A 23,197-nucleotide genomic window follows, 5' to 3' on the forward strand; every position below is an offset into this window, starting at 1 on the left:
TTTCATTTAATATTTCCAGGCCACAGTTGACCATGGGTAACTGAAACAGTGGAAAGCACAGTCATGGATAGGAGGGGAGGGGGCCACTGCACAGTATTTTGTAAGTTACAGCAGCTTAATGACTGAATAGAAGAAATTTGTTTTCTATTTGTTTTCTGAGATGAGGATTCAGGAGGCCTGTTCGAAAAAACAAAGTAATATCTGAGAGCATTACAAAATTGTTATAAAGTTTATGCTTATATTTCATGTTTATCTCTTCTTTTTTGGGGATGGGGTCTCAGTTGCCCAACTGGAGTGCAGTGGCATGATCATAGCTCACTGTAGCCTCAACCTCCCTGGATCAAGCGATCCTCCCACCTCAGCCCATTGAGTAACTGGGACTACAGGCACGTACCACCATACCTGGCTCATTTTTTTACTCTTTGTAGACATGGAGTCTCACTGTGTTGCCCAGGCTGGTCTTGAACTCCTAGGTTCAAACAGTCCTCCCACCTTGGCCTCCCAAAGTGTTGGGATTAAAAGTGTGAGCCACTGCACCTGGCCTCTCATTTTGAATAATAAAAATAAAACTGACAGATCCATACACTCTAAACCTGAATCTTAGACTTTCTGCCTCTAAAAATCTGTGTAGTGTTTGCAAAACACTTGCAAAAATACATAACATCTTTTAATGTTTTTCCATCACTCACAAAATTCAGTTCATAAAAAACTGCTCCCAGAGTGTTTGGTATTAAGCAGTTTAGGATTCTAAGTCTGATAGGGTCATTTTGAGACTGTATTTGATTCCAGTCTTTCCAGCCAAGAGAATTCTATTTGTACCAATGTCTTAGATAAGGAGTAAAAAGCATTTCTTGAGGCTGGTTGCGGTGGCTCACGCCTGTAATCCCAACACTTTGGGAGACCAAGGCAGGAGACTTGCTTGAGACCAGAAGTTTGAGCCCCGCCTGGGCAACATAGCAAAACCCCATCTCTATAAAAATGTTCTGAAAAATTAGCTGCAGCTGGGCGCAGTGGTTCAAACCTATAATCCCAGCACTTTGAGAGACCGAGGCGAGCAGATCATTTGAGGCCAGGAGATTGAGACCAGCCCGGCCAACATGACAAAACCCTGTCTCTACTAAAAATACAAAAATTAGCCAGGCATGGTGGCGCACACCTGTAATCCCAGCTACTGGGAGGCTGAGGCACAAGAATTGCTTGAACCCAGGAGGTGGAGATTGCAGTGAACTGAGATCACCCCACTGCACTCTAGCCTGGGTGACAGAGCAACACTCTGTCTCAAAAATAAATAAACATAAAAAATAAAAATTAGCTGGACCTAGTGGCACATGCCTGGAATCCCAGCTACTCAGGAGGCTGAAGTGGCGGGCTGAAGTGGCTATGATTATGCCACTGCATTCCAGCCTGAGTAACAGAGTGAGACCCTGTCTCAAGATTTAGCTGGGCATGGTGGCGTGCACCAGTAATTCCAGTTACTCTCAAAGCTGAGGCATGAACATCATTTGAGCCTGGGAGGCAGAGGTTGCTGTGATCTGAGATCGCACTACTGTACTCCAGCCTGGGTGACTGAGTGAGACTCTGTCTCCCCTCCCCATCCAGCACCCCCGCCCCCCCACCCCCGGCCAAAAAAAAAGACATTTCTTTAGTCTCTGGAATCTCACTGTTGCATGCTAAAGTATGGACACTGGGGCCCAGCAGTGAGAAACTAATCCTCGTCTCTTTTGGAGTCCCCGTCCTGCCTTGACCCAGCTCTGTCTCCTCCTTTCTTCTTTGAAGAAAATCCAAGCACAGAGGAACTTAAGAGAAGCCCTGTAGTACCATATGACTGCGTGTGCACTGGTTCCAGTGGAGAATTCTGGCCAAGTCCACCTGGAACGCTCACTGGCCTCAGCTAGGTTGGCCAAAGCAGCCTCAGATCCAATCAGGCCACAGAGTTTCCGACCTTGAGCAGCGCTCCCCAACTAAGTGCCAGTTCTTTCATCAATCAAATGAGACAATGGGACCTGGATCCATTCAACCAGTGCTTCTCAAACTGTCTCTGGTGGAAGACCAGGGGTTTTCGAGGGGTTTAAAAAAATGTCCAGTCCCTCACAAACCATACATTTGTATGATATAATAAAAATGAATTAGTAGAAGAAGAATTTTCAAAGCATATAAAATATAAGCCAAAATTTCTTATTATAAGATGCAACTGGCATGAAATAGATCTGTCAAACTGCCATGAACGTTTCTAAATGCTTACTCTTAACTTCTGATCTTATCGTGGACAAGGGGATCTCGAGCAGCATGTGGGGCGGCCCCTGTGGGGACCCCACTTTTATCATGGGCCATGTGACATCCCAAGGGCATGTCACACTTAAGATGCCCCTCTCCTTTCATCGGGACCCTAAGCAGCAAGTGGGGTCCTTCTACCTTCCTCCATCCCAGACCCTGTGGGAGCCCATTCAGCTCTCACTTACTGAGGGAATGGGGCAAGGTGAAGGGCAGCTGTTTGCTCCAAATGTCTAGTTCTGATCTGGTCTGGTGGCCTGTGGGAGGAAATTGCTAGAGACGTGGCTGGATGAGGAGCCACCCTCTTGAAAGCTCCACCCTGAGAAAACCGGGGTTCAAAGTAAGAATTCCAGCTATTATTACTGGGCAGGAAGAACCCTATTTCTGCAATAATAAGGATATAGAGAAAATGCATGTCGGAGCTGGAAGCCACCAAGCAAATTCTGGACCTATCTCGTGGTTCTTTCGTGAAGAACTGAGACTATGAAACATCAGCTCTCTTGCTCATGATCAGTGTAGCTATCAGAGGCAGAGCCGGAACTGAACCCCTGGTCCTTCTCTAAGGGTCATCCCACTGCTACCAAAGAGTTCTCTTCATTTGGTTGGAAGAGGTTTTTGGGTGGGGTTCACCACAGTGGGCCTTGAAGAGTCTTGTTCTCTTTCTCCACTCAGCCCAGATCTGTCAGTGGGAGAATGAATAAGGGCCTCTTCATACGTAGCATGGAATGCTAATGCCCGAGTCAGCCAAGATGCATGGTTTGGAGCCTGTCACTCTAACCCATTACTTATTGGCTAATGTGATTTTAACTAGACATCGCTGTTTGGCTGAGAGAGCTTGCTGCATCCGGACTGAGCCAACTGGGTGGCCACTTTTCCCTTGCCTGTGTAGCGCACGCTGTCTGCCTCACACAGCAGGCTCCTGCAGTGGATGCCCAAGACTGACCCCTTGAAAATGGATGTCCAGCTGTTTAAACAGCTGCCTGCCAACCCTCTTGAGTCATAACCTCATAATTTTTCTGAGGCCCAAGAAGGTGTCTCCCAGCCAGCTGTAAGCTTACCTTTCCTTACTATGGGCTTTGAATCCCAGGAAATCTGGGGATTCTGTTGTCACCAAGCATGTGCTGAGTGTCCGCTGTGTTCCGGGCACATCCTGGGAAGTTGACCATGCATTGTTGGACGCATTAAATACATAAAATTTTATTTGTCAGTTATACCTCAGTAAAGCCTGGGAATGGGGAGAACAGAGAATCCGCTCTAATTCTCACAATGTGTTAGCAGTGATGCCTTCCATTTTTTTCACATGGGGAAATTGAGACTCAGAAGTTAAGTAAGCTGCCCTTGTAGTACGTGGAAGAAATGTGGAGAGACTTTTGGCAAAGGATGCAAAAATGTAAGCCTTATGTCCTCCTCTCTTTCTCTCTCTAGGATACCATCAGAACGGAGTCATCAGAAACCAGTTCGTGCCACATCCCGATGCTCCTGGAAGCCAGAGGACCAGTCAGAAAAGCCTGTACACCTCCATGGCCCGCCCGCCCTTGCCACAGCAGCAGTCTACTGCTTCAGACCGAGTGTCACAGACGCCAGAGAGCCTGGATTTCCTCAAGGTCCCGGACCAGGGAGCTGCAGGGTAAGATTCTCACATCCCGTGGATGAAGCTGGCAAGCTCCACTCCATCATTCAGAACAAGGGTTCAGAGGTTCCTGGGGGCTGTCAGTGCAGGATTCTAAAGTTCAGTTTTCCACCTCAGTGCTGTATTCCTGGAGCCAAGGCTGTGGGGCTGTGGGGCTGTGGCTGGTATTTCTAAAGGTACAGCCACATTAATAGCAGACAGCTCATTTCATTCTCCAGAGAAGGCTTAGCTTGGAAACATCAGAAAATGGGTGCCCTTTGGCCCCAGATACAGTTACTCTGCGACCTCTTTGTTTTTTCTTGCATGGTTGAGGAATAAGGGAGCTTTTGATTTGTGTCTGTGCCTGCAGTTGCATAAATACAACAGCTTTAAGAGTCTTCAGCAACATTAAGAATAACATCCCAGTGTTCTATATGATGTTTGTTGAAGAATAAGAGTTTTTGTGGCTTTACAGTGACAGCCTATCTGCCTTTCTAGAATATAAATAAAGAGTGGTGAAGAGAACCCAGGCTTTTAGCTGGAGGAAGTGAAGATGCCTGAAGTTCTGTGTAGATATTAGAAGAGCTCTCAGTTTTAAAAGGGGGTTAAGACATGTCCTGTGGAGTCACAGGGATGGAACTAGCGCCAGCTGAAAACCAGTTAGTGAACTCAGCCAGGAGGTAGATTTTGGCTCCAGTAAAGGGAGAACGTTGTAGCAACCCAAATATGAGTTGCCCTCGCATGTAAAGAGCATTTTGTCCCTGGGAGCATCCAGGCACCGGCTGGATGGCGATCACCAGGCAGGAGTGTTCAGAGTAGTGTTGTCAAATGTCAGATCAGGTCTCTCTAACACTGGACCTGCTGCTTACCCTCTAGTTTCCTTGTCTAAGCACTAATGTAATGCCATCAAGCTTGCAGGGTTGTCGGGAGGACTAGAAATAATATCCATAAAATCTCTAGCATGGTACTTGGCTGGCAGGAGTCTACTCACATAACGCTAGCTTGAGGGTGGTGATGATGGTGACAGAGTGATGATGATGAGGACCCCCGTCACTTCATGGAGGATGAACTAGAGACTTGTAAGGAATCTTCCAGCTCTGCACGACTCTCCGGAGTGGCTCTGTCTGCTAAAGCCAGTAACGGCCTGCTCCCGCCCACTCTCTCTTCTCTTCCCCTCTCTCAGGCCCACTTCCATTTTCCACTCTCTCCTGTCTCTAGCACCATGGAGAAGTTTCAAATGAGGATCAGGAGGTATGAATGCAAAACAGACCCGTGCAGGAAGAGAAGCAGCATCTCCTTCTCTGAGGGGGGCAGCCATCCATCCACCTTTTTGTTTGTGGTTGGTTGCTTTGTTTTTTGAGACAGGGTCTCGCTCTGTTGCCCAGGCTGCAGTGCAGTGGCACAATCTTGGCTCACTGCAGCCTCCTCCTCGCAGGTTCAAGTGATTCTCCTGCCTCAGCCTCCTGAGTAGCTGGGATTATAGGTACCCAGCACCACGCCCAACTAATTTTTTTTTTCTTTTTTTGATACGGAGTCTCGCTCTGTTGCCAGGCTGGAGTGCAGTGGCATGATCTCGGCTCACTGCAATCTCCGCCTCCCGGGTTCATGCGATTCCCCTGCCTCAGCTTCCCAAGTAGCCAGGACTACCGGCACGTGCCACCACACCTGCCTAATTATTTTATTTTATTTTTTGTATTTTAGTAGAGACAGGGTTTCACTGTGTTGGCCAGGCTAGTCTCGAACTCCTGACCTCAAGTAATCCACCCACCTCGGCCTTCTAAAGTGCTGGGATTACAGGCATGAGCCACCGTGCCTGGCCCCATTAACCTTTATGCCCTATTTGCCCTATTATTCGATGTTTTTCCTGCCTTAGCAGCTTCCTTCTAAAGACCACAGAGCTTTTAGGAACTTTACCATGTTCTCTCCTAGCGTTCCTTTTCCCCTGGCAAGTCTTACCTCACTTCATTTGGGCTACAAATAGGAAAGCACCTTAGCTGTTTTTTTTTGTTTGTTTTGTTTTGTTTTGTTTTTGAGACAGTGTCTTATTCTGTTGCCAGGCTGCAGTGCAGTGGTGCGATCTCGGCTCACTGAAACCTCCATGTCCTGAATTCAAGTGACTGTCCTACCTTAGCCTCCTGAGTAGCTGGGACTACAGGCACCCGCTACCACACCCAGCTAATTTTTTTGTATTTTTTGTTGAGACAGGGTTTCACCATGTTGGCCAGGATGGTCTCGATCTCTTGACCTCATGATCTGCCTGCCTTGTCCTCCCAAAGTAGCTGGGATTACAGGCGTGAGCCACAGCACCCAGCTTAAAGCACCTTAGTTTTATCACACAGATGGCCATCAGTAGAGTGGATGCCACCCTTATATAGACCTCTCCCTGCGCGCGCGCGTGCATGTGTGTGTGTGTGTGTGTGTGTGTGTGTGTGTTTCCCTCTCCTCTTCCCTTCCACTACCCCCCCCTCTTGGGTAAGTAGCTATATCCTAGCAGTTGTCATGACCATGGTTTACCTAATTGGCTTGGTCTAAACCAGTAGTTCTCAAACTCTAGTGTGCACTAGAATCACCTGGAAAGCTTGCTGACCCACTTCCCGAATTTCTGATTCTGTAGGTCTGGGGTAGGGCCTACGAATTTGCATTTCTACCATGTTCCCAGGTGATACTCTGATCCAGGGACCACATTTTGAAAATCATTAGTCTGAAGGCACCTGTGGTCTGATTGATAAAGCCAGGGAAGCTTCCATGTGAAGGTGAATTGCAAGGGTGCTGTTAGGCTCACAGGATTTTCGATCTCTAACCCAGACCTACACCTTTCAGGTGGGTGAGCATCACTAAGTCACCCCCCTAGGCCCAGTTTGATCCCTCAAAGTAGGCAGGGTATTAAAAGCAGTCAACAGAATGTACCAAATCTCTTAGCTCTGTCTGCTAGCTGCCTACTTACTTTGGTTTTGGCAAGCAAAACCATCTTTCCAGCCTACTTTGCAAGTTGCAGACTTGCACATCAGCCAGCTGGGAGCATCTGTCAGCCAAAAGTAGGCAATTTAGGAACACTGTGTCTTAACCAAGGCTGCTCCCTTCCAGCCCTCTGCCATGTGGTTCCCTATTTAAGTCTTATCGCACCCTTTGCCGCCTTCAGGCCTAAAGACTGGGTACTCGTGGTGCTGTCTTGGAGGATGGCCATGAGGCCGGAAGGAGAGGACACCTTCACACCTGTCTACTAGGCAGTAAGATTTCCTTGTATGTAAAACACGATTAGTAGGCACACTGTGTCTTAGTCAGCCTCCTCTTTGTAACCTTAAATCTGCTGTGCAAACATTCCTTACAAAATAGTACCTTGGGCAAAGGGCTGAACCTTTTCTTAGTATTTATTTTCTAAAACACATAAAGGTGAAAATTAAAAGTGTCTAATGTGGCCAGAGACTTTGGATGTGGCATTTTATGGATCCCCATGGTTACCTAAATTTAACAGCTTCTTCGTGTTTGCCATAAAAACCTGAATTGCATTTATCCCACAGGAGGCTGTTGAAGCATGCAGGGAATTTTAGGATCCCAAGTTTGTACTTTTTCCATAAATATGAAAATTCTTATATACATCAAAGTTCTAAACAGTAACCTTGACTTTAACCAGTCTATAAAAGGAGGATTACTATGGTCTTTCTTTCCCGGCTCTCACATTCTGGGTTTCTCTTTCCTTCCTCTCTCATCCCTCAGTGCACTTTTTCTGTAATTTATTTTGGATCATGTAATATGGATAAAATCAAATGATGTAATTAGCACCTCAAGTTAATTCAGGCAAGTCTTTATCAGTTTATTTTAGGTTCAATCAGTTGTTTTGAAGACAGCATGAAGATTTCACTAAATTAATTACCATCCCAACTGGATTCTTCACCCTTGCGTTGCAGTATTTGTGCACATGGTAGCTATCATTATCATTCTCCTGGAAACACTGAGAGATCTGCAGTGGGAATCAGGATCTTGCCATCGATTAGTATAGCTTTTGAAAAGTCTAACTCAGGTCAAAGATCTTTCCTGATTCTCAAGGAAAGAGAAGAGGTTAGGCAAGAATCTTATCAACAGTTCATCCAGGCCGGGCATGGTGGCTCACGCCTGTAATCCAGCACTTTGGAAGGCCGAGGTGGACGGAACACGAGGTCAGGAGATTGAGACCATCCTGGTTAACACGGTGAAACCCCATCTCTACTAAAAATACAAAAAATTAGCCGGGCATGGTGGCGGGCGCCTGTAGTCCCAGCTACTCGGGAGGCTGAGGCAGGAGAATGGCATGAAACTGGGAAGCGGAGCTTGCAGTGAGCCGAGATTGCGCCACTGCACTCCAGCCTGGGCCACAGAGCGAGACTCCATCTCAAAAAAATACACAAAACAGTTCATCCATCCACCTTTGCTCTGATCCCACTATCCAGTGTGTGTCGTAATTTTCCCTCCTATAACTGAAATGTACATAATCTATCTGCAGTTCATTCTTGGAAGCATTAAAACCCAGACTGGAAATGTCTGTTAACCTTTTTAATCCTGTGGTCCATTTTGTGGGAGGACAACTTCAGGAAATTTCAAGATACTCCAGAGATTAATCCAACTAGAAGTTGGAAAAACAGAAAAATCTTGCAGGTGCCCAGTGGTGGGGCTTCTGGGCATGCCACAAAGGAGGGGCCAACAGAAATAGTTAAATGCTGCCTCTGTGTCTCTTGTCAAGATCCTCCCAATGGAGTCATATTTTCAAGGGGCTTAAAATTTCCATCAAGTGTCCAACAGCAATATTTCTCAACCCATAATCTATGGGAGCAGCAGCCATATCCTGGCCCAGGCAGACATGGTGCTGAGGAATTCCTGGCATCCATTTCCACATTTCCAGTAATGTTTATAGATTCAACCTTTTGGAACACAGCATATTTTTAAGAGCCAGTGGAATAAAATGCCATTATTTTCCTTCTTGGAATTTCAAGACATACATTTCACATCTGCAGAACAAAGAGGTAATATTCGAAAGCTTAATCCCAGCTCCCCTTGATAGACTAGGCACACACCCACCCAGGAGGTATGGGAGCTACACAGAAATTCACAAAAGGTGGCATTTAGAGTGCAGAGAGCACAAGATTTGCAGCTATAAGAGCAGGATGTGAGTCCTGGTTTGTCCATTCATTCCTTTTTCTTTTATTCATAAATATTTACTGAGCCATGTGCCTTCTATGTGCTACCCCAGGCTTGTCACTTAATCTTTCTACTCCTTGGTGTCTTAACCTGTACAATAGGGATGCTAATAATATAATAATTTTGAAAACCCACTCGTCAGAGTTTTCTTGAAGGTTAAGTAAGGGCTTTGTGTGCTATAAAGCACAGTGCTATTTGAAAGTTATTTTGTATTTGTCTCATTACTGTTATTCATTGGTTGGTCTCACACGGAAATTTTAATGCTCTACCAGGGTTGAAAGGTGACATTCCCTGGCCCAGTGGCTTTATTCTCAAGAACTCAAATCGCCTGTAGTCCCAGCTACACAGGAGGCTGAGGCAGGAGAATGGCGTAAACCCGGGAGGCGGAGCTTGCAGTGAGCTGAGATCCGGCCACTGCGCTCCATCCTGGGCGACAGAGCGAGACTCCGTCTCAAAAAAAAAAAAAAAAAAAAAAAAGAACTCAAATCTCTGGCCTGCCTAGAGCCATGGATTCCATGAAGCTCTACACTTCAGGCATTGCTGGCTTTAATGCGGGGAATGGACAGCCTAGGGAAGCCAAAACAAGGAGACTAGACAGGGAGATGCCCGCCCCCAACACACACACACCCTTGGCAGCTGTGCCTGTTCTCCATGGGCACAGAGCATCAGTGGCACACAGTTCTGCAGTAACGGTAACAGACACTAGACATTAGAGCCTCATTTGGACGATTTGAAGAAGGAAAGTCACAAACTCCTTCCGGCTCTGCACTATTCCACAGTCTCTCTCTTCTCTCTCTCTTTTTTTTTTTTTGACAAGTCTCACTCTGTCACTGAGGCTGGAGTGCAATGGTGCGATCCTGGCTCACTGCAGCTCAACATCTGCCTCCCACGTTCAAGTGATTCACATGCCTCAACCTCCCAAGTAGCTGGGATTACAGGCATGAGCCACCACGCCTGGCTAATTTTTAGTAGGGACAGGGTTTTGCCATGTTGGCCAGGCTGGTCTCGAACTCCTGGCCTCTACAGTCTCTTTCTAACTAAACATCTATCTCAGCTGCAGTCATCATAACAATGAACATCCCATGGAAAGAATGGACATTGCCAGGACAGAGGGAATTAACTAGCCCTCAGTTGAGTTTTGATGTCATTTGGGGTTTTGTTTCCTTGTGGACTTTTGGCACCTTGTGAGATTCGGCAGCCATCTGTGAGGACTCAAATGTCAGCTGACATCCTAATGTCTTGGGGCAAATAGATCAGTTGTTTCTTCTCTGGTCAGTAATACAGGACTCTTGCAGTGCCAGTTTTCACAAAGCAAACTGGATGTAGTGTGCTTAATTCATCAGGAAATGTTATTTGCTTCTGGGTTATAATGTGATTGCCCTACTCAGAAGAAAGAACCTGGTGCAAAAAGAAGTTGCTGTAGGTCAGCTTTTTCATGTAGTTATGTTAATTGGTAATAGACACATAAAGTGATGTGTACAGATTACCCTAAAATAAGAAAACTAAATTGCATTGTACAAAATTACATATAATGAAACACTGGATTTGCTCAGTAATATATAATTTTTTAACCATATACTAACATGTATATTATATATATAAACAATATATATTAGATATAATGAGCCTTTATTATTGAAATGTCAAAAAGAAAAATAACTTATTGTTGAGTCTGAAATCTTGCTGCAACTCCCCGTTATCTAGCTGGGCACAGTGGCGCATGCCATTAATCCCAGCACTTCGAGAGGCCAAGGCAGGAGGATCACTTGAGGTCAGGAGTTCGAGACCAGGCTGACCAACATGTGAAACCCTGTCTCTACTAAAAATACAAAAATTAGCCGGGCATGGTGGCAGGTGCCTGTAATCCCAGCTACTTGGGAGACTGAGGCATGATAATCACTTGAACCCGGGAGGCAGAGGCTGCAGCGAGCTGAGATCATTCCACTGCACTCCAGCCAGGTGACAGAGTGAGGCTCTGTCTCAAAAAAAAAAAAAAAAAAAAAAAAAAAAAAAAAATTATCTCAATGAAATAATTATTTTTATAACACAATTTTCAATTCTGTGATGTTTATTAGAAATACAAATACTGTATCACAAAGTACCAGAACTACCAAAATTATCTAAATTCTACATAGCCATTATAAAACAAATGGGGGTAAATGGCTGTAGTCCCAGCACTCAGATGGTTAAAGCAGGAGGATGGCCCAAGTCCAGGGGTTCAAGACTGCAGTGAGGTATGATCATGTAACTGTACCCCAGCCTGGGCATCATTGCAAGACCTTGTCTCTAAAAATACTAACAATAAGGAAATAATGAAACAAAAGTTGGCAAGGCATTTTTAGACATGAGTGAGCCTGTTTTGTTGTGAGGGCAGCATGAGGATGGTAGGATGGTAGTGTTCTGGTAAACAGTGGGCACTCCAGCGAGGAAAAGGCCTGAACTGTAACATTTACCAGTTTCTCGGGTAAAATTCTCTCCCCATGGCCAATTTCAAGCTGCCAGTGTGACTACTACTGAGTACGGAGTTGGGAAAAGATGGGCAGTCTCACACCATTGTATAGTATTTCTACCACATCAGCAATAGACTTTAATAACTTCAAATGCGTAGATAGAAGGAAAATAAGTAGACCAGGAGTGGTGGCTCACGCCTGTAATCCCAGCACTTTGGGAGGCCAAGGTGGGTGGATCACTTGAGGCCAGGAGTTTGAGACCAGCCTGGTCAACATGGTGAAACCCTATCTCTACTAAAAATACAAAAAAAAAAAAAAAAAAAAAAAATTAGCCGGGCTTCTTGGCACATGCTCGTAATCCCAGCTACTCGGGAGGCTGAGGCAGGAGAAACGCTTGAACCCAGGACACAGAGGGTGCAGTGAGAAGTAGGAAGGGATAACTGATTAGCATTTATTGCCTTTGCTTTAATACAATTTCTTTGTTGTCAATGATTTGATTTTTAATAATGGCCGTGTTTGACAACTGGCTCATAAAATGCCTGAAAGTTCTCTCAGCTCTTGCAAGCTGGACTGAGGCTGTTCTGGCACGGTGGGCATGGGGTCTCATGTGCCCTGTAAGGGGGTTTGTAATCCCTTCCTCCTGGATTAACCAACTGCCTTGGCTGGGAGTTGGGGGGCTCCAGCCACCTAGAAGACCTCATTAATCAAATTTCTGGCAGTTTCTTTGAAAGTCATTCCCGGCCGGGCGTAGTGGCTCATGCCTGTAATCCCAGCACTTTGGGAGGCCAAAGCAGGTGGATCACTTGAGGTCAGGAGTTCAAGACCAGCCTGACCAACATGGAGAAACCCCATCTCTACTAAAAATACAAGATTAGACGGGCATGGTGGCACATGCCTGTAATCCCAACTACTCGGGAGGCTGAGGCAGGAGAATTGCTTGAACCCAGGAGGCACAGGTTGCGGTGAGCTGAGATCGTACCACTACACTCCAGCCTGGGCAACAAGAAACTCCGTCTCAAAACAAAATAAAAAAGGAAGTCATTCTTCTCATTAATGACGCAGGATTGCCACCTAGTGACACAGAGGAGATTGCCTGGGTTTTCCAGGCTGTTGGAGTCTGGGAAAATGGCTGTTTCCACTGACTGTGTTCCACGACAGCTTCATGGCACAGATTTCCTGTGTTCCTCCGTGCTGTTCCGAGCTCTCTGTAAAACTTTCCTAGAATTAGAAAAAAGACCTAGAACCGGGTGCAGTGGCTTACGCCTGTAATCCCAGCACTTCGGGAGGCCAAGGTGGGAGGATCACTTAAGGGCAGGAGTTCAAGACGAGCCTGGGCAACGTGGCAAAACTTCATGGCTAAAAATAAAGAGGCCGGGCGCAGTGGCTTACACCTGTAATCACAGCACGTTGGGAGGCTGAGGCAGGCGGATCACTTGAGGTCAGGAGTTCGACACCAGTCTGGTCAACATGCCGAAACCCCATCTCTACTAAAAATACAAAAATTAGATGGGCATGGTGGTGGGCGCCTGTAATCCCAGCTAATTGGGAGGCTGAGGCACGAGAATCACTTGAACCTGGGAGGCGGAGGTTGCAGTGAGCCGAGATCATGCCACTGCACTCCAGCCTGCGTCACAGAGCGAGACTCGGTCTCAAAAAAAATAAAAATAAGTTAATGAATGGAAAAGAAAAAGGACCTAGGCCATTGCCTGAATCTGCTTAGGTGTTACAGATGCAGAGCTTGGCCTCAAACCCAGCACACAGACTCAAGCCCACGTCCCCCTCCTGCTACACACTGTCAGCATAGAGCTTGAGGCCCCATCTCAGGGGGAGTCAGCCAGATAGCCACACAGGTCACCGTCATGCTACAATTCACCCTGCTCTGGAGGAGCCGTGGGGTAGGGGAGGGTGTGGCGGGGGGTTCACCAGAGTCTGGGGACGGAGTGATGGAAATGAGATCCAAGGCTGAGCAGGAGTTAGCAGTCCTGCCTGGGAAGTGGGGAGAGGCCAGGGGAGCGTAGCCAGACCAAGGAGGCAGAAAGGTTCCGTGTGGCTGCAGTGCCAGGAACCTTAGGCATGGGCCACCATGGTGGCCAGTGGTGAAACCAGCAGGAAATTCCAGGAGCCTGCATCAGTCATCTCACAGGAGCGTCATGAGGGTGAAATGAAGCAGCATCTGTGAAAATGCCTAGCACAAGGCCTGGTCCAGTTGAGGGGAGTTTATCCAGACTTCACTCAGCTACTGGCAGTTTCCCAGAAGACATCCTGTCTGCTCGCCCTCACAAGGGTGTAGCCATGTGCAGGCTGGCCAGGGAGAATGGCTCTCACTGTGGCTCGCTTTGGGAATATGCTGCCCCAGCAGAACAGTTGTGCCCCTTTGTGATCACAAGAAAGAGCCAATGGTGGCAGCATCAGTGTTGCCCTTCCTAATGCAAAGTGCAGAGGTCCTCCCTCCTCCACCCACCTGCCCGCTCCTCCCGGCTGCCATCAAACAGTCCCCACTGTCCACACCCTGCTCCCCAGCAAATGTCCCATCTAAAGCTGCCCTGGCCTCCCCCACCTCTCACTTGTGGAGTACTAGGAACCCCATTCAGCCTGTGATAAAGGGCCAGATGGCTTACGTTGCCAGCACAGTAGCAGTTGCCCATAACCTGGACAATTAGGCCAGCTGTTGTCATGGGTCTACAGAGGACCCCAGATTCCCCGGGTAATTCCTGAGGTTTTACTTTGGCCAGTAGTCACGTATCCTGAGGAAGCAGCCTCTGATGCCTTGAGATCAAAGACCATGCAGTGGCCACACACACAGCTATTTGCGTGGTCCACCTGCATCCCCTTAGGTCTTGTTTATAATTTGGTATCTTATCACCAGAAAGAATCCGTTCAATCAGACTTATGATCTCTAGTTTAAAACAATCTAGATGCCTTTTTTTTTTCCCCCTAATTACCCTGGCTAGAGTTTCCAGGATAATATTGGACAGAAGTGGTGAGTGCTGTTTTTATTCCTGATCTTATGGGGAAATTGTTGTAAGTTTCACCAGTAAATATGATGTAAACTTGAAGTATGTGGACAAGGGTCCTCTCCCCAACCAGGGCTCATGAAGAAAGGTAAGAAGGCACCAATGTGGCCTGAAGCAGGGAGTAAGGCTGGGGTGTGAGCAGGGGCCGCACCTGGCAGAGTCTGTAGGCGCCATGAAGGGTTTTGGTCCTTTTTCCAAGAGCAGAGAAAAGCTGTTAGAAAGATTTTCAGGTTGAGGTTGGGGCGAACTAATAACAGCTGAGCTAGCATGAGGGTCAAGTGTCCTAGAAAGGAAACAACTGGCAAGGAAGACATGAAGGACAGAAACAAGTCTTAGTCAAAGCTGGAAGCAGGTGGGGCAGAACAAGTGAGTGATGCCCAGGGCAGGGAGGGTCTTACCTCTCAGGAGCCATCCGTCTTGTCTTACCCCAACTCCAGTGGGGGGAATCCTTCAGCAGGAGGACCCTGTACCTAAGCCCCCGTACTTGGGCTCTAGAGACCTTGTCAGTCTGCATTAAGGACAGCAGGATTTTTCCCCTGCACAAGACAGGACAAATTTCCATCTGTGGGTTCAATTGGCCCGCTGTGCCCATGGGTTCCACATCTGTGGATTCAACCAAACTTGGAATGAAAATATTTAGAAAAAGTACAGATAGCTGCCTCTGTAGTGAACATGTACAGACTTAAAAAAAAAAATTTTTTTTTTTTTTTTTTTTGAGACAGAGTCTTACTCTGTGGCCCAGGCTGGAGTGCAGTGGCGCAATCTCGGCTCACTGCAACCTCCGCCTCCTGGGTTCAAGTGATTCTCCTGCCTCAGCCTCCCAAGTAGCTGGGACTATAGGCGTGCACCACCACGCCTGGCTAACTTCTGTACTTTTTGTAGAGACAGGGTTTTGCCATGTTGGCCAGGCTGGTCTCGAATTCCTGACTTCAGGTGATCCACGTGCCTTGGTCTCCCAAGGTGCTGGGATTATAGGCGTGAGCCACCATGCCTACTCAGTCCTATATTTTTAAAAAAGCCTTTTTCTTGTCATTATTCCCTAAACAACATAGTATAACAACTATTTACATAGCAATTATATTAAGTATTGTAAGTTAAATAGAGGTGATTTGACGCATACAGGAGGATGTGCATATGCACCTTGTTTATATGCAGTTGTTACACTCTTTCATATGAGGGACGTGTCTGTGGAGTTTAGTATCTGTGAGGAGTCCTGGAACCAGTCCCCCAGGGAGACAGGGACGACGGTTTTGGGTGTGTGTGCGTGCACATGTGTGCATCTGTGTCCTTCCACGTGCACTTCTAGCCCAGTTCTGTGGCCTGCCAGGCTGGAGGCTTCCTCCCTCCCAGGGTGTTGTAATGCCCGCCCCCACCCCCTTTCATTCCTTGTTGCTGAGAAGTCACATGACATCTGGTATCCAGGCTAATGGCTCTTATTAACCAAATGCTGACACATCCCCAATATATAGGGTGCTTAATTTAAAACCTGCTTGCCTGGCCAACGTTCAGAGAAGCACGCACTTCTTGAACAGGGAATGGGGATTTCCAATAGGCACTAGGTAGAAAATGACTGATGTCACACTAAGAACCTACAAAATGCCTTTCCTCTGCACTAAGAGAGAAGGGCAGGGGGGTGGTGGTAAGAGGAGTGGAGCCTGAATAGCCTTGGGGATTGCTCCCTCCCATGTGGGGTGGTGGAAAAGCCCAGTCTCAGGGGAGCCCAGCCCCTCCTAGGGACAGTCCACCACCCTGCTGGCAGTCCGTGTCCCCCCCAGCCACCCCTTTGTGATCCACGTTGTTCATCAGCACCCCATGAGCATCTGTCATCACAGGACCTGGGCAAGGCCAGCAGGCTGTGGCTCCTGAGAGCACAGCTCAAAACTGGGTGTGGTGGTTCTTTCCAGAACTCAGGCCCCAGAAAGCCCCTCCCTTTTCCTCTTTGCTCCTGTAGGTGTGAGTGATGTGCAGACCTAACAGCCAGTCCCACCATGTTGAGGTCCAGCCCAACTTCTTCAGGGAGAAATCTTAAGTTTCTTTTGTAGGGAAATGAATATAGCCTTTACTTTGGTTTGTCCTTAAGCAAAGTGGAAAAAAAAGAAATGTTCTCCATGTTTCCATTTTCCTTTTTGTTTTTGCTAAATGCTTTTTATGAACATATTTAATAAATAAATGTTTCAGGTGTAGGTGTAAAGATCTCACTAAATAGGAACAAGTTGAACTTACATACCTTTGAAACGGTATATGAATGGTGACTGAAGGCAGCATAGTATATAGAAAGAATAACTTTAAAGCTAGAAGATCTGGATTAGGGTGAGAGCACTGGAGATATTTTTAATAATTATGACAGTGGGGTGGAGGGAGTGTCACTGGTATCCAGTGGGTAGAGGCCAGGGATTCTACAGGGCATAGGACAGCCTCCCTCACCCACCCCCATACACACACACACACACACACACACACACACAACAGAGAATTCCCAGGCGCAAATGTCAGTTGTGCAGATGTTGAGAAAGTGCTCTGGATAAACTCTTGTATAAGAATATTCACAGCAACATTTTTGGAGGGGCAAAGGGGAGCTCTGAGGGGTAATAATGAAAGAATGGGAAGGAGATCTGAGGAGTAATACTGAGTGACAAAATGAGAGGGAAGTCTGTGGAGTAATAATGAGGGGGTGGGAGGAAAGATTGTGGAGTAATGAGAAGGGTGTGAGGGAAGTCTGCAGAGTAATGAGAGGGTCGAAGTGTGAGGAGGAATGAGGAATGGGAGGGAAGTCTGAGGAGTAATAATGAGAGGGTAGGAGGGACGTCTGTGGAGTAATAATGAGGGTTAGGAGGGATGTCTGTGGAGTAATAATAAGGGGGTAGGAAGGACGTCTGCAGAGTAATAATGAGGGCTGGGAGGGAAGTCTGACAAATAATGAGAGGGTGAGACGGAAGTCTGAGAAGCAATAATGAAGGGGTAGGAGGGATGTCTGCAGAGTAATGAGGGGGTAGGAGGGAAGTCTGAGGAGTAATAATCGGGGGTAGGATGGAAGTCTGAGGAGTAATAGGGGTTGGAGGGAAGTCTGAGGAGTAATAATGAGGGGTGGGAGGTAAGTGTGAGGAGTAGTAATGAGGGGTTGAGAGGGAAGTCTTAGGAGGATGAGGGGGGTGGGAGGGAAGCCTGAGGAGTAATAATGAGGGGTGGGAGGTAAGTGTGAGGAGTAATAATGAGGGGTGGGAGGTAAGTGTGAGGAGTAATAATGAGGGGTGGGAGGTAAGTGTGAGGAGTAATAATGAGAGGTGGGAGGTAAGTATGACGAGTAATAATGCGGGGTGGGAGGTAAGTGTGAGGAGTAATGAGGGGTGGGAGGTAAGTATGAGGAGTAATAATGAGGGGTGGGAGGTAAGTGTGAGGAGTAATAATGAGGGGTGAGAGGTAAGTGTGAGGAGTAATGAGGGGTGGGAGGTAAGTGTGAGGAGTAATGAGGGGTGGGAGGTAAGTATGAGGAGTAATAATGAGGGGTGGGAGGTAAGTGTGAGGAGTAATGAGGGGTGGGAGGTAAGTGTGAGGAGTAATAATGAGGGGTGGGAGGTAAGTGTGAGGAGTAATAATGAGGGGTGGGAGGTAAGTGTGAGGAGTAATGAGGGGTGGGAGGTAAGTGTGAGGAGTAATAATGAGGGGTGGGAGGTAAGTGTGAGGAGTAATAATGCGGAATGGGAGGTAAGTGTGAGGAGTAATGAGGGGTGGAAGGTAAGTATGAGGAGTAATAATGAGGGGTGGGAGGTAAGTGTGAGGAGTAATAATGAGGGGTGGGAGGTAAGTGTGAGGAGTAATAATGAGGGGTGGGAGGTAAGTGTGAGGAGTAATAATGAGAGGTTGGGAGGGAAGTCTGAGGAGGAATGAGGGGGGTGGGAAGGAAGCCTGAGTAATAATGAGGGATGGGAGGGGAAGTCTGAGGAGTAATAATGAGGGATGGGAGTGAAGTCGAAGGAGTAATAATGAGCTCGTGGGAGGGAAGTCTCCGGAGTAATGAGGGTGGGTGGACAGATGGGATGGGAGTAGACAGGAGTGAGGTCTGAGGCATAATAAGGATATGAATGGGGAGCAAAGTCTCACGGCAGCATTTTTTACAATAGTGAAAACTGGAACCATCCCAAGTGACCATTCACACTGCCCTGGAGAAGTAAACTGTGACACAGTCACTCGTGCAGTGGTGTAGTATCAGGCAGCGAGGATGAAGGAACTACAGCTGCAGGCATCAGCAGGGCACATGGTCCAGTTGTTGAGTGTGTGACCGTGGAATATGATGCCTTTCATACAGCTGATACAGTCGGACCACAGATATTGGTTAGGGGTATTTACATGTGTGGCGAACTGTAGAGATGAGCCAGAGAATCATGAATACAAACTGTAAGGTGGTGGTAATCTGGGGGGAATGCAGTGAAGCCTACAGGCTTCTGTGGCACCTGCAAAAGTTCCATTTCCCAACTTGAGGAAGGAGGGACAGATACCTGAATGTTCCTGATTTAAATGTATGGGTATACTTTTGATACTTTTATATGGATATGTGTCTCCCACATTGCCTTCTATGCTGGGGACACAGTAACAGCAGCAGCTAAGGTTTTTAAGAGCTATGTGTGTTTGCAACAACCTTGTCAGAAAAATTACTTTTATTCCTCAAGTTTAAAGACTACGCCCTGGGCCATATGTCTTCTAAGGATGAATTTGAACTTGAACAGGCCAGTGCCGGCCACCATGCTCCAAACCACCGCTCGGTGCTGCTGCCTCCTGTTGGGGCCCAGTCTCACCTGCTCCTCTCTCCCCACAGGGTCAGGAGACAAACGACCAGTAGGCCTCCCCCAGCAGGGGGCAGACCCAAGCCCCAGCCCAAGCCCAAGCCTCAGGTGCCACAGTGCAAGGCTTTGTATGCCTATGACGCTCAGGACACAGACGAACTCAGCTTTAATGCCAATGACATTATTGATATTATCAAAGAAGGTAAGTGTGTGGCGGGTTGGCTGGGACAGCCTCCCAAAGAGCACATGGTCACATTGCTGTAAGATCTAGTGTGAAGATGAAGAGAATTTATGAGCTCCTCAAACTGCAATTTGTAGAGGCAGATCCAGGCCTCAGGCTCAGTCTGATCAAGACACCAGCTGCTCCTTCAATGCTTCTTTCAGCTCTGCCCCCTTCTTTATATCCCCTCCCTTCTCAAGCTGTTTTTCTTCATGGTAGCAAAATGGCAGCAGCAATTCCAGGCCAACATACCAAACCATGTCTGAAATCTGCATCATCTCTGCAACTTCTTTTCTTAGCCATTGGACGAAAGTCCTGAGTTTTATTCTGATCAGACCAAATTAGTCATGTGTCCATCCCTGAACCAACTTCAGTAGCAAGACAAAGGCTGTACCCTGAGTGGATTAGAACTGGTAGGGGCTGTCCCCAGAAACCGGGGGGGGGGGGGGGGGGGGGGGCTATCCCACCCACACTTCCTGGCTTCCTCATAATGAAAGTAGATGGTGTGGAAGCCAGGGAGACAACCTTCAATATCCATTAGTAAAGCAGTCCATGGGCTTGGCTGAGTGCTTTATTAATTTGGTAGATATCTTTTTACAACAAATTTCTTGATTTAAAGAACAAAGGGAAAACAATATGGATGGAGCCACATCACTGGAGCCCGTATAGGAGCAGTGTGTGTTTGGCTGGGGCAGAACAGACTTACTCATCTTCACTTTCACCACCTCTCTCCCCCTGCAGATCCTTCTGGCTGGTGGACGGGTCGACTACGAGGCAAGCAGGGCCTGTTCCCCAACAACTATGTGACCAAGATCTGAGGCGCCCATGACTCTGACGCATGGGGCAGAGGAGCTCCAGGCACTGACCAGGGGAGGGGATATTTAGGGGCTCCCCTTACAATCCACAATGAGCAACTGCTTCTCCAAGGCCTGGAGCTATTCTGGTACCTTCCCCATGGAGGACACTGAAAAGACTGGGTTGGGGACAGGGAGTGTCACTCCGTAAGTGATCCTAAAAGGTAGCCTCTTCATAGGAACCCAGGAGGGCAAAACCACCATGCATTAAGATTTATTTATTGTATTTAAACCTGGTGAGAGGACAAGTGAGGTCTGCTCAGACCTTATAGGCTTCTATCAAAACAGCACCCGGCTTGCTCACCAGGCCTAGGGAATAGCTGTAGGCGGCCGCTGACAAGTGCCTTTAGTTGAAGAGCACATTTCTTTCATCTCTTTTGTCCGTACCTGATATACACATTCCTCTCTGCCACCTTCCCTCAGGGAGGACCCGCCCTCTGCAGACTGGGCTCAGCGTGAGCAGGCACTTCCCACGCACATGCCAAGGGCAAGCTGGCCTGCTGAGCCCAGGGGGACAGCGGGGCACTGGTTTACACTTTGCCGCGACCATCAGGGCCGCCAAGCAGGTCAGGGGCTGGGGGCTGGGGGCTGGGCTGCCGGCTTTGCTTTCTCTGGGTCTTCAGTTGGAATGTGGCTGGCCCATGTTGGTTTGTGTTTAAATGCTGTACTTATTACAAGAAGGATCTTTTTTCAAGCTGTACATTTATAAAAACAGATCATATACTGTATATATAAAAATCTTGAGATGGTAGAAACATGTATGAATGTACTAAGTAGTAGTCCACTGTACTCATTCATAAGGTAGGTTTTCTTACAAAACTCACACCAGGTACTTACAGATGTGCCCTGCTCTTTTCCAATTACGGAATGTCATTGCTTTCTAGCTCAGTCCCTGCAGACTCTTCTCAACTCTTTCCCTATAGGAAACTTCCTCCGCATCCCGCCCCCACCTCCTAAATAAATAAAGGAATCCGCGAACACCTTCTTCTTTCATGACATTTGTTATGGGTTGAATTGTGCGCCTCCAAAGAAGATGTTAAAGTCCCAGCCACCAGTACCTCAGAATATGACCTTATTTGGAAATGGAGCCTTTACGGAGCAAACAAAATTAAAGTGAAGTCATTAGAGTGGGTCTTAATCCAATATAATGGTGTCCTGATGAAAAGGGGAAATTTGGACACAGAGACCAACATGCAGAGGAAAGACCATGTGAACAGGCAGGGAGAAGACAGCCATTCACAAGCCCAGGAGAGAGGCCTGGAACAGATTCTCCCTCACAGCACTCACAAGGAACCAACCCTGCCCACCTTGGTCTTGGACTTCCAGCCTCCAGAACTGAGGCAATACATGTCACTGTTTAAGCCACTCAGTTTGGGGTACTTTGTTACAGCAGCCCTAACCAACTAAAACAGTGTTTTCTTGCCATAATAGTGAAAAGTCGGAAACTGTAATGCCCATCAATAATGGAATGGTTGTAAGTAGAGACTGCCATTTCTCTACCTCTCCTCCTCTGGTTGCCATGGCCATTCTTAAGCTACTGGGAACTTAAGAGTTTGAGCAGCATACACCTTTGAGTCATTTCAGGATCCTCAAGTCCATGGGAAAAAATTATCAGGGCTTACATATAAGGAAAAAAAAAATGGATCTAGATTTGAAATGAAGATACGGCATTTAATTCTCCTTTTACTTCAAGAACAGGGAGCAAACTCCATTCTGTAACAGTAACAAATAACATTAAAAGGCTACTTCAGTTCCATGTTGTGACCAGAGAGGAAAGTAAAGCCATGATGTGGTGAAATGAGGAAAGGTAATCCTATTGACACTAATGACCTCTATATATTTTACAAAGTACTTTCACATTCATGGACTCCCCACAGTGGGACGAAGATACCATAAGAGCTAGGACCGAGGAGCATGCTGGGGTCCCCACAGCCACCAGCACTCAGGCTACTTTCTCAGGGCAGGAACACCAGGACCATCTTCCCTTGTTACAAGCCCCTGGCTGGCTGGGACAAGCCTTTGTTTTTCCTCCTGATTGGCATTTTACACTTGTGTATAACTGGGAACCGTCAGGCTCTAGGTGACAAAACTGGGACTGAGTGAAATCTCCCACGAGTAGCACGAACACCCTCATCCATGGAAATCACAGACCAAGCCCTTAGCACCTGCATCGTGTGCCCAGCCAGTGCCAGGCTCACGGAGATGCCCAACAAATGGTGCTGAAATAGGTGAGTGACCCATAGGGGAAGGAGACTTAGATCTGTGTAGAGATGCTGAAATGCTGACACTATTAAGAAAAGTTTGGAGAAATAGTGGTTTATCTTAAACTTATTTGTATATATGTAGAAATTCAACATGGGGACTACCAGAAAAATGCCTTTTTTCCCCTTTAGGGTCTTTAAGACACTAACCTGGGTTTCCTCTAGTCTCTGGATCTAGCCTGGCCTGCCATTTTGTTCACTGTGCAGTTAAGTAAATATGACCACTTCAGGAGTCACTTACCAGGAAAGAACATACAGAACGGGGCCACCCCCACTTTCTGGAACTTGCCATCCTGTTTGAAATAAGGGGTGTTGATGTGCACACACAGCAACATGGAGAGCAGTATCAAACACAATGTAAAAATGTGATACCCCTTCAACCAAAGGTTTCAGGTAACCATGAACTAAATGAGAAGGCCTGACTGTGTACCCTAGGGCAGAGGTGTTCGAGCTTTAGTGGTAGATGAGAGAGAGACAGAGGTGTATATAAGGGTGGCATCTACTCTATTGATGGCCATCTGTGAGACAGAGGCTGATCTCAAATTCCTGGGCTTAAACAATCCTGCCTCAG

At 47.1% G+C, this 23,197-nt stretch overlaps 1 protein-coding gene across 1 annotated transcript in view; it reads left to right on the forward strand.

The window, feature by feature from the left end:
• LOC105489507 (myosin IE) overlaps positions 1 to 21,349 on the forward strand; it is a 239,949-nt gene extending 218,600 nt beyond the window's left edge. Inside the window, exons 26-28 of the mRNA XM_011754342.3 lie at positions 3,697 to 3,898; positions 19,324 to 19,493; positions 20,253 to 21,349. Coding sequence (XP_011752644.1) covers positions 3,697 to 3,898; positions 19,324 to 19,493; positions 20,253 to 20,329 — 449 coding nt within the window. The 3' untranslated portion in view covers positions 20,330 to 21,349. The remainder of the gene's footprint in view (positions 1 to 3,696; positions 3,899 to 19,323; positions 19,494 to 20,252) is intronic.
• The last annotated feature ends 1,848 nt before the right edge of the window (positions 21,350 to 23,197 follow it).

This window comes from Macaca nemestrina, chromosome 7, assembly GCF_043159975.1.
Source record: "Macaca nemestrina isolate mMacNem1 chromosome 7, mMacNem.hap1, whole genome shotgun sequence".
Taxonomy (NCBI): Eukaryota; Metazoa; Chordata; class Mammalia; order Primates; family Cercopithecidae; genus Macaca; species Macaca nemestrina.